Here is a 14,757-nt window from a genome sequence, read left to right on the forward strand (position 1 = left end):
TCAGCCGCCCGGCTCAGACAGAGCCTTGTAGGGTAAGGGAGCCGGGTGCCTGCCAGCGACAGCCTCCCACCCCCTCACGCCGGCTCTGGCCTGCTGCTCCTCCTCCCCCGGGCTGGGCCGGCCCCACAGGGAGCCGCCCCCCAAGGCCAGGCCAGGCCTCCCCCCCGCAGGCCCCGCGCCCCCCCCAGCACTTACCCGGCTGCACGGTCAGCTTGGCGCTGCAGTACGACTCCCCCGCCTCGTTGGCCGCCGTGACGGTGTACAGGCCGGCGTCGGCCCCCCGGGCGCTCTGCAGCAGCAGGGTGTGGCGCTCGCCCTCCACTTTGATGGGGCGCCAGGCACTGCCCCTCAGCAGGACGCCATCCTTCCTCCAGGACACTGGGGTGGGAGAGGGCAGGTCACGCGGGGGAGCGGCTGGGTGTCCTGGAGGGGCTGACTCTGCAAGGCCCTGCCGGGGGGCAGGGCCCCCCATCACTGCTGGGGCCCTGCAGGGGCAGCACTGCTCCCCATTATTGCCGGGGGCCCGTTGCCCCCCCAGGTGTAGCCAGAATCCGACCCGCCGCAGTTCCCGTGACTCCTGCCCCCTAGTGGCTGGTTTGGGGACGCGCTGCTGCCCGGGGCCCCGCGCCGGGCACCCCGTCTGTCTGGACATGGCCAGGGAGCTCCACTCCCTCCCCTTCCCCCTTGTGCCCTGCTGCCCACACAGATTCCCCTGCGCCCCCAGAGGGTCAGCGAGGGCGGCAGGGCTGAGCCCAGCGAGATCCCCAGGCAGCCCCAGCCCAGATACAGACAGTGGCTGGGACAGAGACTCCGGCCTCCTGGGTTCTGACACTGCCTCGGTGTGACGCTGGCAAGTCCCTTTGCCAGCCGGGGCTTCGTTCCCCTGCCCCAGATCTCAGGGTGGGGCTGCGTGAGGAGCCTCTCCGTCACCTGCTTCCCCGCGGCCCACCCAGCACAGGTGGAGTCGTTGCCATTCTCCAGCTGGCATCTCGTGCCACCAGCGAGGCCTTTCCTCAGACCCGGGCATGGGCCGTGGTGTCCCGGCCCGAGGGGCAGCTCCAAAGTGCAGTCGGCCATCAGCAAACATCCCCTCGCCAGGGCTGTGGCCCAGTCACCCACAGCCACGCTGCCAGGAGATGCCCGGGGAGCGCAGGCAGGGCAGCCCCGAGCCCCAGCGGCACGGCCTGCCTGGCAAACCGCGTGCCGCACAGCCCACCCAGAGCTTCGCTCCTGGAAGCACCAGGCCCTGGGCGCTGCGGCGAGCACCCGGCCAGCTGGGCGGCTGCGGCCAGGGTTGGTTGCCCAGGCAGCCCGCAGGAGAGACCAGCCCAGTCCCCCGTCCAGGGCCGGATTCCTGTGGCCTATCTGCCACACGCCGTGCACTAGTGACCCCCCGCCCCCGGGAGGAAGAATCACGGGGTGGAAGTGACGTACCCCAGGCCACCCACCGAGTCAGTGTCAGGACAGGGCGAGTGCCCGATTCACCAGTCCCTGCTGACTCTGCCAACCCCAGCCGGCCGGCACGCCACCAGCCCCTCCCGGCCCTGCGCAGGGCGCCGGCAGCCTGCGGCGGCTCACCTTCGGGCATGGGGTTGGCTGTGATGATGCACTTCAGCAGCACCTCTGCGCCCACCATCACCACAGCGTCCCGGATGGGGATCTCGAAGACCGGGGCCTCCAGGGGATCCTCGCCAGCGGAGACGTACGAATCATCGGACGACTCTGAGCAGGGAGAGATCAGCCCATGGCACTGAGCAGGGACAGGGACAGAGGCTGCGCGGAGGGGGCAGCCATGGGCAGCCCCCAGCCCACCTCCCTCAAGCAGCGATTCGTGCACCAGGGAGGGAGTTCGGCCCACTCCGTTGGAAGGGGAAGCGATGCTGGAGTCAGGCTCTGCCCTGGGGTGCAGCCATCTCTGCTCCAAGCTATGCAGGGGAGAGGCGTCTCCTGCTTTGCCCAGCTCTCCCGTTGCACCTTTGGGCTCTGGGACCTGAAACGCCCCTGGACTCCCGCCCATCCCCTGCCCCGGGGAGCATCCCTGAGCAGCAAGCGGTGCCCGTGAGACAGTGCCACCTTGGCCAAGGCCAGGGACCGAACCAGGGACCTGCAGAGCTGGGCATGAGCTGCTCCAGCCAAGGAGACGGGCACCCTGGCTGGGGCTAGGGGATCTCCGCTCCAGGGGGGCACCTAGGGGCACACCGGGCACCCTGGCTGGGGCTAGGGGATCCCTGCTCCAGGGGGGCACTTGGGGGTATGTCGGGCACACAGGCTGGGGCTAGGGATCCCTGCTCCGGGGGGGCACCTGGGGGCACATTGGGCACCCGGCCTAGGGGATCCCTGCTCCAGGGGGGCATCTGGGGGCACATGGGCTGGGGGATCCCTGCTCTGGGGGGCACATGGGGGTGCATCGGGCACACGGGCTGGGGCTTGGGGATCCCTGCTCCGGGGGGGCACCTGGGGGCACATTGGGCACCTGGGCTAGGGGATCCCTGCTCCAGGGGGGCATCTGGGGGCACATGGGCTGGGGCTGGGGGATCCCTGCTCTGGGGGGCACATGGGGGTGCATCGGGCACACAGGCTGGGGCTTGGGGACCCCTGCTCTGGGGGGCACATGGGGGCACATTGGGCACTGGACTAGCTAGCTAGCGGGTCCCACCTGCAGGGGAGGTGGGGATGGCACCAGGCGCCTGGCACCCCCAGCCAGACCCACAAGGCTTTCCGCTGCCAGGGAGATGCCCCCCCCGGGTGCCCCCACTAAGCCCCCACTAGCAGCAGCCAGATTTATGGGCAGGCAGTTCCTGAGTCAGCCCCAAGAGGGCGCCCCATGCGAGGGAGAGTGGCCCTGGGGAGCCATAGAGCAGGGCAGGAAGAGCAGCCGCAGCAGGGTCCCTGTAGCAGGAAAGAGCCATAGAGACAGCGTGCGGGGAGAGCGCACCCTGGTGACGGGGGCAGCTCACTGCAGTGCAGTCAGTCCCAGCTGGGTGCGCTGGGGGGGGCGGGTAGAGGGGTCGTTCCCCCGGGGCTGGGCCCACGTGCGTCCAACAAGCTCCCCCGAGCTAACCCCCGGGAACCCCCGCGGCTCGCTGGCCGCCCCCTATGCTGCAGAGCAATGCGGCCCTGTGCTGTGCCAGCACCCCTCCAGGCTGGCCAGTCCCCTCCAGCCCCCCAGCCTGCGGGCAGCGGCCTGGGGCTATTCCGCGACCCAGAGCAGGGCCGTGCTCCAGCGCCCAGGGGCCTCGGTGCAGTTACATTCCCCGCCTGGCTCGGGGCCTTTCTCCGCCCGTCCCAACGAGCGGGCGCGAAGGGCAGCGTTTGCGAGCTCCTGGCAGCACCCGGCCCTGGCAGATGGGAGAGCTCAGAAGAGAAAAGGGATTGGGGAGGTGACGGAGCGGGCGTCTGGGCGCTCATGGGCAAGTCTGCCCCCCGGCCCCTGCCGCACCCGCTGGGAGCTGCGCTGGGTTCTCAGCCCGGCAGCGTCACCAGGCCACACGGCACTCCTGGCGGTGGGTTTCCCACGGGATCTGCCCCACAGCTCCCCACAGCAGGGCTCCCTGGGCGGTCAGTGTGCAGCTGCGGAGGGGCTGGAGCAAACTGTGCCCTCTCCAGCTGGAAGTCTAGGGGCTGGCCCGGGCTCAGGGCTGCAAAATACTGTGCCCAGACAGGAAGGCCTCAGGATTGTGCAAAGCCCAGTGGGCTCATGCCCTGGCCGATGCCAGCCCCAGGGTGTGATCCGTGTGCCTGGCATGCAGGGCGCCCGAACCAACTCGGGAAAGGCCAGCAGGAGGCAGCTCTGGGCACACCAGGTGCCCACTGGCCCTTGGGGAGGTGGTTTTCATTGCTGCCCAGAGCACGGGGTGCCAAGGCTCAGTCCCTATTGAGAGCTGTCTGGCCTTTCAGTGCCGGGCACCAGGGCAGAGCGAAGCAGACCTGTCAAGCCAGGAACTAACCGCGCTGCCAAGGGCTCAGAGACGGGAGTTCAGACCAGGATGCAGCCTGCAAGTGGGCCCGTGGCCTCAGTGCTCAGGCTGGCAGCTGGGCACAGCTGATGTGCTGGGAAGGAAGGGGGGCAAGGGGCTTCTCCATCTGCCCACCCCCAGCCAGCAGGGAGCGGGGCGTTGCCATGGGGCAGAGGAGCATGCTGGGCTGTCAAAGGGGCAGGAGGGAACTGGGTTCCGGGTGCCATGGAGCCCAGGCAGGGCAGAGCAAGGGACCAACACCTGCTTGGGGAAGCCAGGGCATGGGTCCCGGCAGGCCGGGCTTTGGGGGGTCCTAGCCCTGCTGAGTCTCAGTGTTTGCAGTGACCCACAGGGCTCCCCATGCCCGTCCCATGACTCCCTTCTGGGGAGGGCCCTTAGCCAGAGACTCTGGACCCAGAGATCCCCTCCTGTCCCTGCCCCGGGGAGCCAACCCTCCCCAGCACAGCACCCATCCCATCCCACGGGGCCCCACACCCCTGATTCCTGCCTCCTCCCATGCACCCACCGCACCCCCGGCAGCCCACCCAGCACACAGCTACCCCGCCCCACCTGGCCCTGGCTCTGAACCCCCAAGCCATGCACTGCCCCTGCCGACACTCCTGGCATTGCAGCCGTGGGCCCCCTCCCCTGCTCCCGGGGGCGGTTCACTCCCTCCTCCCTGTGCCCGCACCCACCCCAGTGAGCCGAGCCCCCAGCCCTCCCCTGCCCCGCCCGCTCAGAGCACAACGGTAAATAACATTCCCAAAGCCCCCGGGAATCCCTGCCATGGGGGTGGGACAGGGCAGCGCGGGGCGGCCTGGCTGTGGAGCATGCCCAGCCCCAGTGCTCTGTCTGCAGCTGAGCCCCCCGGGGCCAGGGCCCCTCGTCCCGGGTGCTGCCCAGACCCAGCCTGGACGGACATGCCCCACCAGACTGGTAACGCTCCCGGCAGCGGGCAGCAGGGCGCGTTGGTGCCCGCCCCGCCCTGCTAAGAGCGTGAGGAGGGGCACGGCAGGGCGCCCTGGGCACAGGCCTGGGGAGAAGGCTCAGGCTGGCGTGTCTGCTCCTGTTGTTAGCCTCTCCAGCTGGCACAGCCGGGGACCCCCAGACCCCCCGCCCTCCAGCCCTGGCAGGGCCCAGGGGGCAGCCCAAGCAGCCAGCCCCTCTGCCTGAGGGACCTGCCCAAGGAGTCGGCGCGGGAGGTGGGACTCCTCCTGTCCCGGCTCTGACCCCAAAGCGCCCGGCTCTCTGGGGGACTCCTGGCCGTACGGCACCGAGGGGGGCTGGCTGGGCCCTGTGGGCGGGTACCACTGGGGGCCCCCACCCGCCCGCGGGGGGGACAGCGGCTGCCCCTACCTAGGTCCGGCGAGGTGGGCCGGGGCCGGCGGCCTTTCCCCTTGCTCCGGGCGCTTCTCCCTTCCTGAGCCAGCCGGGCACCTTCCTTCTTCTCTGTGACCTTCAGCTGCCTTTGCTCGGCATCCCTGCCCGTGCCACGCTGCCCTGCCCGGCCCCCCTCCAGGCCGGCTCCCAGCTCCGGGCCGGGCTTGGCCCAGGGCAAGAACCGCACCTCATGGCCTGCGTCCCGCTTCCTGTGCGGCCCGTGCTGGCCTGCTGGCCTAGTGGTCAGGGCTTCGCTCCCAGCCCCGGGGGCCCTGCCGTCGCGGCTAGCTCTCGCCCCGACCGCGGGGCCCCCCTCCAGGCAAGCGACTCCTTCGGGGGTCCCGGCCTCCGGCAGGTCCCCCCGCCCCAGCGGAGTGGCCTGAGATAAGGGGCACTGCTCCACCTTCCTCTTGCCCTCAGCACCTTCTGGCTCCACGCTCCTCCTGGCTCTGGCCTCCTCCCGGGGCTGGCTGGTCAGGGCGCAGCTCCGAAGCAGTGGCTTGTGCGTGGCCCCCCGCTCCGCCCCGTCTGCGGGCCCCCCCTGCCCCACGCTGGCCAGGGCCAGCTGCTGGATACTGTGCGCGTTCTCCACCGGCGGCGGGGCCTTGAGCAGCTGGCCTTTCGGGGCCGGGGTGGCTTGTGGCCCCAGCGCCCGGGGGGCAGAGAGCTGGCTGGGGCCCCGGGGCGAGGGGGCCCGCGGGAGGCCGGCCTTTGCCAGCTCCTGCGACCTCATCAGCTGCTGCTTGGAGACAGTCTTCTTGATGCGGCTCAGCTCCTCGGAGAACCTGTGCTCGATGTCGCCCACCCGGCTGGCGAAGCGGCCCCGCTCGTCGAACGAGGCGGCCTTGTGGCGGAAGGCCTGGCGCCGGCAGGTCGGGCCGCCCATCTCCGACCGCACCCCGTCCCGCAGCTCCTCCCGGGAGCCGCCCGGCGTGAGCGGGCGCTGGCCCAGGTCGGGCTGGTCGAAGGAGCGCGTCTTGCGCAGGGGCAGCCAGGCGTGGACCGGCAGGGGGCTGTCGGTCTGCTCCAGGCTCTTCCGGCGCTCCTCGAAGTACTTCAGCTTCTCGAAGATCTTGGAGCCGGAGCGCGCCAGCTTGGGCGAGGGCCGCAGCACCGACACCCGGCTGGAGGTCTCGCTCAGCGGGGTCTGGGGCCGGGACTCCAGCGTGCTGGCCTGCGAGTACCCCAGAGACTTGGGCTTCCGGACTTTCTCCTCGTACTCCTCGGGGACCGTGTCCTGGTACTCCACCGGCATCAGGGCCGTCTTGCGGGGCGTCAGGGGCGTGGGGGAGACGACGCCAGGACCTCGGCTGGCTCCGGGCGGCTGGGCCGGGCACTGGCCCACCCTGGGAGACGGCAGGCAGAGAGCTGGTGGCTTGGAGGCCAGCGGCTGGGCTGCACCAGGCTTCGGAGCGAGCTCCGAGGTGCTTCCGCTGGGGTCGTCTCTCCTGTACCCGCCCTGGGGGATGCTGCTGCAGGCAGAAGGGAAGGGGGGCGGGGGTCAGAGCCAGCCTCGCTTAGAGCCTGGCATGCAGCCCTGCCCCCCGAGGCAGCAAAGCTGGTCTTCCCAGGGCTGGGAGGGGGTGTGAACGCAGGCGACCCTGGGGGGGGCGGAGATCCAGCTGGGAATGCCCCCCCCATTTCCCCCACACACCCCGAGGGAACCAGAGCCAGCCTGGGACAGCCAGCCCTGCCCTGCCCTGGGAGAGGGGCTGGAGGAGCTAATGGGGCGTCTCCCTTCTCTGGGCCGCGGTCCTGGCCCCACTGTCTAAAGCCCATCTGGGATCTGGCACCCGGGATGGAGGCTGGCACCAGGGGGATGAGCGGTCCCACTGCGATACCACCCGGGCTGTGCCCTGCAAGCCAGGGGTGCTGTGGTCTTACCATGCCCGGCGTGGTCCGGGGGCACCTGGGCCTGCACTCCCCCCGGCTCCAGAGCGGGCACAGCCCTGGGCACTGGCGGGAAGCGTCACGGCCGGGCTGGTACGGATGTGGGGTGGCAGTGGGCGGCAGCCCCCCGGGGCCTGGCACGGCCAAGGCAGCTGGGGGTGGCTAGAGCTGGAGCCCTGCCGGGGGAGCCCTGCTGGGGGGCTGCGGAGCCCACGGCCGGGGAGCAGGCTTGGGCGTTCTACGGCAATCAGGTTACTCGGATCAACGGCTGGGCCCTGGGCAGGACCAGCAACGGGGGGAGGGGAATTCACCCCCCCGCTGCCGCAGCCTCAAGTCACACCCAGCCACACGCGCGCACGGACACGCACACATGGGCACACACAGACACACGCACACGTGGGCACACACAGACACACACATGGTCTCAGCAGGATGCCCACGGACCCGCCCCCTCCGCCCCGAGCCCCTTGGACGCGTGGGGGTAACCCGGCTGTGCCCGCGGGTGGTGGGCAAGGGGGGCTGGGGTCCGCGGGGGTGGGAAGCGGAGCGATGAAGGTGATAACCTGGGGGAGCCTCGAACACAAGACAGCGAGATGGAGTGGCAGGAGCGGGCGGGATGGGCCCCTGAGCACAGCAGCCAGCTGGGCCGATGGCTCCCGCTGCCAGCTGCAGAGCCCCGGCCCCGAACCCTCCCCCCGCAGCCCCTCGGGCAGGGCCTGCCGTGCTCAGGGGCCCCGTTCCCCCCATTAGGGAGAAAGGAGGCAAAGAAAGACCCAAGGCTGAGGGCTGAGATGGCTGCGGGGGTCGGGAGGAGATGGCCCCAGCACGATGCCCCCTCCGCAGCCTCCCCCAGCTACTTACACGTGGATCGAGAGCGCCCGTCCTCTGTACAGACTGAACGCGCTGCCGTAGGGGTCGCTGGCCACCGAGAGGCTATCCTCCGACCCCCAGCTTGTGCCCACCAGAATAGCACGCGACGCCCGTAGCAGGGGCTCCACCCCCAGGTGCCTGACCTCGGCACCGCGGGGGGCCTGCGCGTGTGCTTGCCTTGGGGTCCCCTGCGGCTGCCAGCCACTGGGGCGCAGGTAGGGCCCCCGCACCGGGAGGCCGGGCTCCGTCGCCTTCTCCACCACGGTCTGCTGGCTGCCCGACCAGCTGGAGCGCTCCTCCGCCTGCGACAGGCCCAGCGCCGACGTGGTCATGGAGGCGTCCACCAGCGTGTCCGACTCCCCTGCGCAGAGGAGAGAGGGGTGAACCGGCGGGCGGCGCCTGGAGGGGTCCGGCCAGAGCCCCGCCTGCTCCCAGCTGGCACCGGCCAGGCTCCCGCCCCACTCACAGCCCCGACAGAGCTACCGCCAGCCCCCCGGCCGGCTCCCGCTCACCTGTGGGGGAGCTGAAAGGGGTCTCATCCTGGAGCTCACTGCGCTGCGTCCCCTGGGGGTCGCTGGCGTCGTCCTCGCCTGTCTCCGAGTCTGGAGCCAGAGAGAAGTGGGCGGTGAGGGCACAGCTGGGCAGGCAGCGCCACTCGGGCCTCCCGGGCCGGGAACCCCCCGACCCACCGAATCCAGGTCGCTGCTGGGAGGCGGGAGAGGCGAGTGCCAAGGCCCCCCTGGGTCTGGGTGGGCACGAGGAGACAGCGCCCGTTGGCCCCGGCGTCCCCAGTGGGGGGCCTGAGCTGGACCCAGCGCTGGGACTCGGCCGTGGGCTGGGAGCAGCAGCCGGTGGGAGAGGAGAGCCAGCCGTGCAACGGGGAGGTGATGGGGGGGAAGAGTGTGGCCTGGAGGAGGGGGAGCAGCATGGGGGCGGCAAGGGGGCCCAGGGTGGGGGGTGAGGCTGAGCAAGTTTCCTACCGTAGCTTTGCTTCCTGCAGGAGCGGAAAACTTCGCTTCCATCGGGGCAGCAAGAGAGAGAGAGACATCAGCGCCGGTTATCGGCCCAGCCTGCCGAGCCGCGGGCAGACTGGCAGGGGCAGGGGGGCACTCAGCGGGGGGGGGGTCCCATGGGAAGTGAGGGCTGAGGGGGGGCGGGTCACAGACCCTGCACCCCCTGAGAGACAGCACCCCCAGCTTTCGGAGGGGTAGCCGGGTTCGTCTGTCTCAGCAGAAACAACGAGGAGCCCTCGTGGCACCTCGGAGACGAACACATTGATTTGGGCATCAGCTTTCGTGGGCTAAAACCCACTTCCTCAGATGCGTGGAGTGGAACATACAGGAGCAGGCGTGTGCAAGTGTGTGCACACTCACAGACCCCCCCGACACACCCAGCACCACTCCGGCTCCTCTCACAAGCATGTGCAGACTCACAGACCCCCCCGACACGCCCAGCCCCGCCCTGGCTCCTCTCATGAGTGTGTACACACTCACAGACCCCCCCGACACACCCAGCTCCACTCGGGCCCCTCACAAGCATGTGCACATTCACAGACCCCCCCGACACGCCCAGCCCCGCCCCGGCTCCTCTCACGAGTGTGTACACACTCATAGACCCCCCCCCCCGACATACGGCACACACAGCCCCGTCCCGGCTCCTTTCCACCCCATGACAGCCCCCCCAAATACACACAGCACAGTATACAGCCCCCCCGGCAACCTACACCCCCCCCGCATGCAGACACGCAGCACAGCACAGAGCCCCCCACTGCACCCTACTCTGGCCTCCCTCCACTCTCCAGACCCACTCTGGGACCCCAGACTCCCGATTTTCCCAGCTGAGTGCCCCAGCTCTGTCCTTGGCACAGCCGCGGAGCCTGGGGGAGGCCGGCCCGCCCCAGCACATCGCCCCCCAAGGGGGTTCTGCCCCCAACTCCCCCAAGAACCCGACGCAGCAAGGCCGAGCCCAGCCAAGGGTCCTTTCTGGGGTCTGGGGGGCTCTCAGCCGCAGCAGCCCCATGGTGCCTGCCGCTCGCAGCCCCCCCCCCCCAGCCAGCAGAGCCACCGCTGCGATCACAGACACCCCGCACAGGAGTGTACACGGGCACAGTCCGAGACAGCCCCGCCCCCGCTCCTCTCACGAGCGTGTGCGCTCACAGACCCCCCGACGGCACACCCAGCCCCGCTCCGGCTCCTCTCACGAGCATGTGCGCTCACAGACCCCCCCGACACGGCACACCCAGCCCCGCTCCGGCTCCTCTCACGAGCGTGTGCGCTCACAGACCCCCCCAACACGGCACACCCAGCCCCGCCCCCACTCCTCTCACGAGCGTGTGCGCTCACAGACCCCCACGACACGGCACACCCAGCCCCGCCCCGGCTCCTCTCACGAGCGTGTGCGCTCACAGACCCCCCGACACGGCACACCCAGCCCCGCTCCGGCTCCTCTCACGAGCGTGTGCGCTCACAGACCCCCACGACACGGCACACCCAGCCCCGCCCCCACTCCTCTCACGAGCGTGTGCGCTCACAGACCCCCACGACACGGCACACCCAGCCCCGCCCCCACTCCTCTCACGAGCGTGTGCGCTCACAGACCCCCTGACACGGCACACCCAGCCCCGCCCCCACTCCTCTCATGAGCGTGTGCGCTCACAGACCCCCCGACACGGCACACCCAGCCCCGCTCCGGCTCCTCTCACGAGCGTGTGCACTCACAGACCCCCCCGACACGGCACACCCAGCCCCACCCCCGCTCCTCTCACGAGCATGTGCGCTCACAGACCCCCCGACACGGCACACCCAGCCCCGCTCCGGCTCCTCTCACGAGCGTGTGCACTCACAGACCCCCCCGACACGGCACACCCAGCCCCACCCCCGCTCCTCTCACGAGCGTATGCACTCTCAGACCCCCACGACACAGCACACCCAGCCCCGCCCCGGCTCCTCTCACGAGCGTGTGCGCTCACAGACCCCCCCCGACACGGCACACCCAGCCCCGCTCCGGCTCCTCTCACGAGCGTGTGCACTCACAGACCCCCCCAACACGGCACACCCAGCCCCACCCCGGCTCCTCTCACGAGTATGTGCGCTCACAGACCCCCTGACACGGCACACCCAGCCCCACCCCGGCTCCTCTCACGAGTATGTGCGCTCACAGACCCCCACGACACGGCACACCCAGCCCCGCCCCCACTCCTCTCACGAGCGTGTGCGCTCACAGACCCCCCCTGACATGGCACACGCAGCCCCGCCCCGGCTCCTCTCACAAGTGTGTGTGCTCACAGACCCTTCCCCCCGACACAGCACACCCAGCCCCACCCCCGCTCCTCTCACGAGCGTGTGCGCTCACACACCTCCCGACACGACACACCCAGCCCTGTCCCCGCTCCTCTCACGAGCGTGTGCACTCACAGATCCCCCGACACGGCACACCCAGCCCCGCCCCGGCTCCTCTCACGAGCGTGTGCGCTCACAGACCCCCCCGACACGGCACACCCAGCCCCGCCCCCGCTCCTCTCACGAGCGTGTGCGCTCGCAGACCCCCCCGACACGGCACACCCAGCCCTGCCCCCGCTCCTCTCACGAGCGTGTGCACTCACAGACCCCCCTGACACGGCACACCCAGCCCCGCCCCCGCTCCTCTCACGAGCGTGTGCACTCTCAGACCCCCCGACATGGCACACCCAGCCCCGCCCCGGCTCCTCTCACGAGCGTGTGCGCTCACAGACCCCCCCCGACACAGCACACCCAGCCCTGCCCCCACTCCTCTCACGAGCGTGTGCACTTACAGACCTCCCGACACGGCACACCCAGCCCCGTCCCTGCTCCTCTCACGAGCGTGTGCGCTCACAGACCCTTCCCCCCGACACAGCACACCCAGCCCCACCCCCGCTCCTCTCACGAGTGTGTGTGCTCACAGACCCTTCCCCCCCAACATGGCACACCCAGCCCCGCCCCGGCTCCTCTCACAAGCGTGTGCGCTCACAGACCCCCCGACACGGCACACCCAGCCCCGCCCCCGCTCCTCTCACGAGCGTGTGCGCTCGCAGACCCCCCCGACACGGCACACCCAGCCCTGCCCCCGCTCCTCTCACGAGCATGTGCACTCACAGACCCCCCTGACACGGCACACCCAGCCCTGCCCCCGCTCCTCTCACGAGCGTGTGCACTCACAGACCCCCCTGACACGGCACACCCAGCCCTGCCCCCGCTCCTCTCACGAGCGTGTGCGCTCGCAGACCCCCCCGACACGGCACACCGAGCCCTGCCCCCGCTCCTCTCACGAGCGTGTGCACTCACAGACCCCCCTGACACAGCACACCCAGCCCCGCTCCGGCTCCTCTCACGAGCGTGTGCGCTCACAGACCCCCCCGACACGGCACACCCAGCCCCGTCCCCGCTCCTCTCACGAGTGTGTGTGCTCACAGACCCCCCCGACACGGCACATCCAGCCCCGCCCCCGCTCCTCTCATGAGCGTGTGCACTCACAGACCCCCCTGAAACAGCACACCCAGGCCCACCCAGCTCCTCTCACGAGTGTGTTGCATGCTCACAGACCCCCCTGACACGTCGCACACCCACACCTGCCACATCCCCACCCTGCCACACCCCCGTCCCGCCCTGCCCCCATCACAGCCCCACCCTGCCCCACACCGGCTTCGCTCCCCACCACCAGGGAGCCGCTCCCCCCTGGCTGTCGCCCACTTGCCCTGCACACACACACCCCCACAGCCCGAAGCTGCAGCAGGGGCAATTCCAGGCTCACCCCCTTCCTGGCCCCCCAGCAGCACCTCGTCCGGTGGGGCCAGGCGAGTGCCACGTGGGTCAGCAGCAGCCCCAGAGAACTTGGGGGCAGTGCTGGCGTTTGCCAGGCCCACCCTCACCCCCAGGTGCAGCCTCACTCGGGGAACTGCCAGCCAGGGAAGGGTGGGGTCTGAGCCCCCTGCCCAGGGCCCGGCTGAGGGGGCAGGGGCCCTCAGCACCACCATGTTCCCTGGCTCCTTAGTCACTCCACACAGGAGCCGCCCCAATGCAAGAGCCCCGGGTGGCAGCAGAGCGGGGGAGGGGGCTGGGGGTCCCAGGGGAGGGGTCCCAGGAACAACGCACCATGCGTGAAGCGCCCGAAGCGCCGCGAGTGACCGGGTTTCTGCAAAGGAAAAGAGAAGAGCGTTACCCCTCCGGCCAGCCGCCCCCGGCAAGAGCCAGCGCCCAGCCCCAGGGCAGATGAAACAGGGCCCCCCACCACCACCCCCCAATGAGACGGGGGGGTCCTGGGCAGTTCCCTCTGCAAAGCTCCTGGGAGCAGCTCATGCCTCCTGCGGTGGAGAGGGGCCGAGGACCCCCGCCTGGCCCAGCAAACACCCCTGGGAACCCGCAACGGCAGCCCCAGTGCCCAGGCTGGCCCGGGCACCAAGGCTCTGGAGCACACCGGGACCCGGGCCCAGCCGTGCAGGGCACTCGTGCCGCACACAGGGAGGGCCCCCTGCACGTGGGCCCGGGAAGCAAGTGGAGAAGTTCGAGCTGGAAAAACAAGTGGATGACACAGCCCCAGCCCGGGGCCAGGAGGGCTGCTCCCTAGTGCAGTGACAGTCCCGGGTGAAACATCCCGGTGAAGGGTCCCCAGCCTTCTCCCGGGGCCGATTCCCAGCCAGAGCCAGCTCCCCGGCCAGTTCGCTTCACCAGCTTGTTCTGGGGTTCAGCCCAGGTCTCCTGCGCTCCCTGCCCACCCCTGCTCCTGCTCCCGGGGCTGAGCTGGGGGTGAGACGCTGGAAGACGTCAGCGGACCCATCACCCAGGTCTTTGATCTGCAGCCAATTACAGAGGTGCCAGGGGCTCCGTGTTCCCCAGGCCACCCCCCAGGGTTCACCCGCTGCGGCCGACGATGGGCCCTGGCGTGCTGGCATTGACCGGGGGCCGCGGAACAGAGAAGCGCCATGAGTGGAGTGCAGACCGGGGCATTTCCCGGCCCCACCCTACCCATCCGGTTGGGCAAATATCCACAGAGCAGGGGCAGGACGTCCAGGAGCTTCCGGGGCGGCAGCGCCTGCTTTCCTACGAACGCTGCTCTCCACGGCTCCCTGCGACGCACCACCGGCCAGAGCGAGCGGGCGGAGGCGCTGGGTAACGGCGAGTCCCGCGGCACGGACGGGCCAGGGACTGGGAAACAGGACCGGGGCAGAGGGGCCTCCATGCAAACGGGCTGCAGGGGGCTGCTTGGACCCGTGGTGCTTTTCCTGTATGTGGCAAAGGCCTGTGTGTGCCCCGTGCGGGCAGTGACAGGTGCCCAGGTGTGTGGGGGAGGGGGGGTGTTTACAGGTGCCCCGTGCGGGCAGTGACAGGTGTGTTACAGGTGCCCAGGTGTGTGGGGGAGGGGGGGTGTTTACAGGTGCCCCGTGCGGGCAGTGACGGGTGTGTTACAGGTGCCCAGGTGTGTGGGGGGGTGGGGGGTGTTTACAGGTGCCCCGTGCGGGCAGTGACGGGTGTGTTACAGGTGCCCAGGTGTGTGGGGGGGTGGGGGGTGTTTACAGGTGCCCCGTGCGGGCAGTGACGGGTGTGTTACAGGTGCCCAGGTGTGTGGGGGGGTGGGGGGTGTTTACAGGTGCCCCGTGCGGGCAGTGACGGGTGTGTTACAGGTGCCCAGGTGTGTGGGGGAATGGGGG

The 14,757-nt window shown here is 70.2% G+C and overlaps 1 protein-coding gene across 3 annotated transcripts in view; it reads right to left on the bottom strand.

Moving 5' to 3' along the window:
• Positions 1–14,757, bottom strand: part of SPEG (striated muscle enriched protein kinase) — a 117,711-nt gene that overhangs the window by 70,697 nt on the left and 32,257 nt on the right. For 2 of the 3 annotated variants that reach the window (XM_043524938.1, XM_043524939.1), the window contains exons 2-8: positions 13,205–13,244; positions 9,077–9,106; positions 8,609–8,698; positions 8,088–8,457; positions 5,313–6,808; positions 1,579–1,722; positions 196–378 (exon numbers count right to left, since the gene is read on the bottom strand). In XM_043524938.1, coding sequence (XP_043380873.1) covers positions 196–378; positions 1,579–1,722; positions 5,313–6,808; positions 8,088–8,457; positions 8,609–8,698; positions 9,077–9,106; positions 13,205–13,244 — 2,353 coding nt within the window. The remainder of the gene's footprint in view (positions 1–195; positions 379–1,578; positions 1,723–5,312; positions 6,809–8,087; positions 8,458–8,608; positions 8,699–9,076; positions 9,107–13,204; positions 13,245–14,757) is intronic. The other variant, XM_043524937.1, reaches the window with a different exon arrangement.

This window comes from Chelonia mydas, chromosome 11, assembly GCF_015237465.2.
Source record: "Chelonia mydas isolate rCheMyd1 chromosome 11, rCheMyd1.pri.v2, whole genome shotgun sequence".
NCBI classification, from domain to species: domain Eukaryota; kingdom Metazoa; phylum Chordata; order Testudines; family Cheloniidae; genus Chelonia; species Chelonia mydas.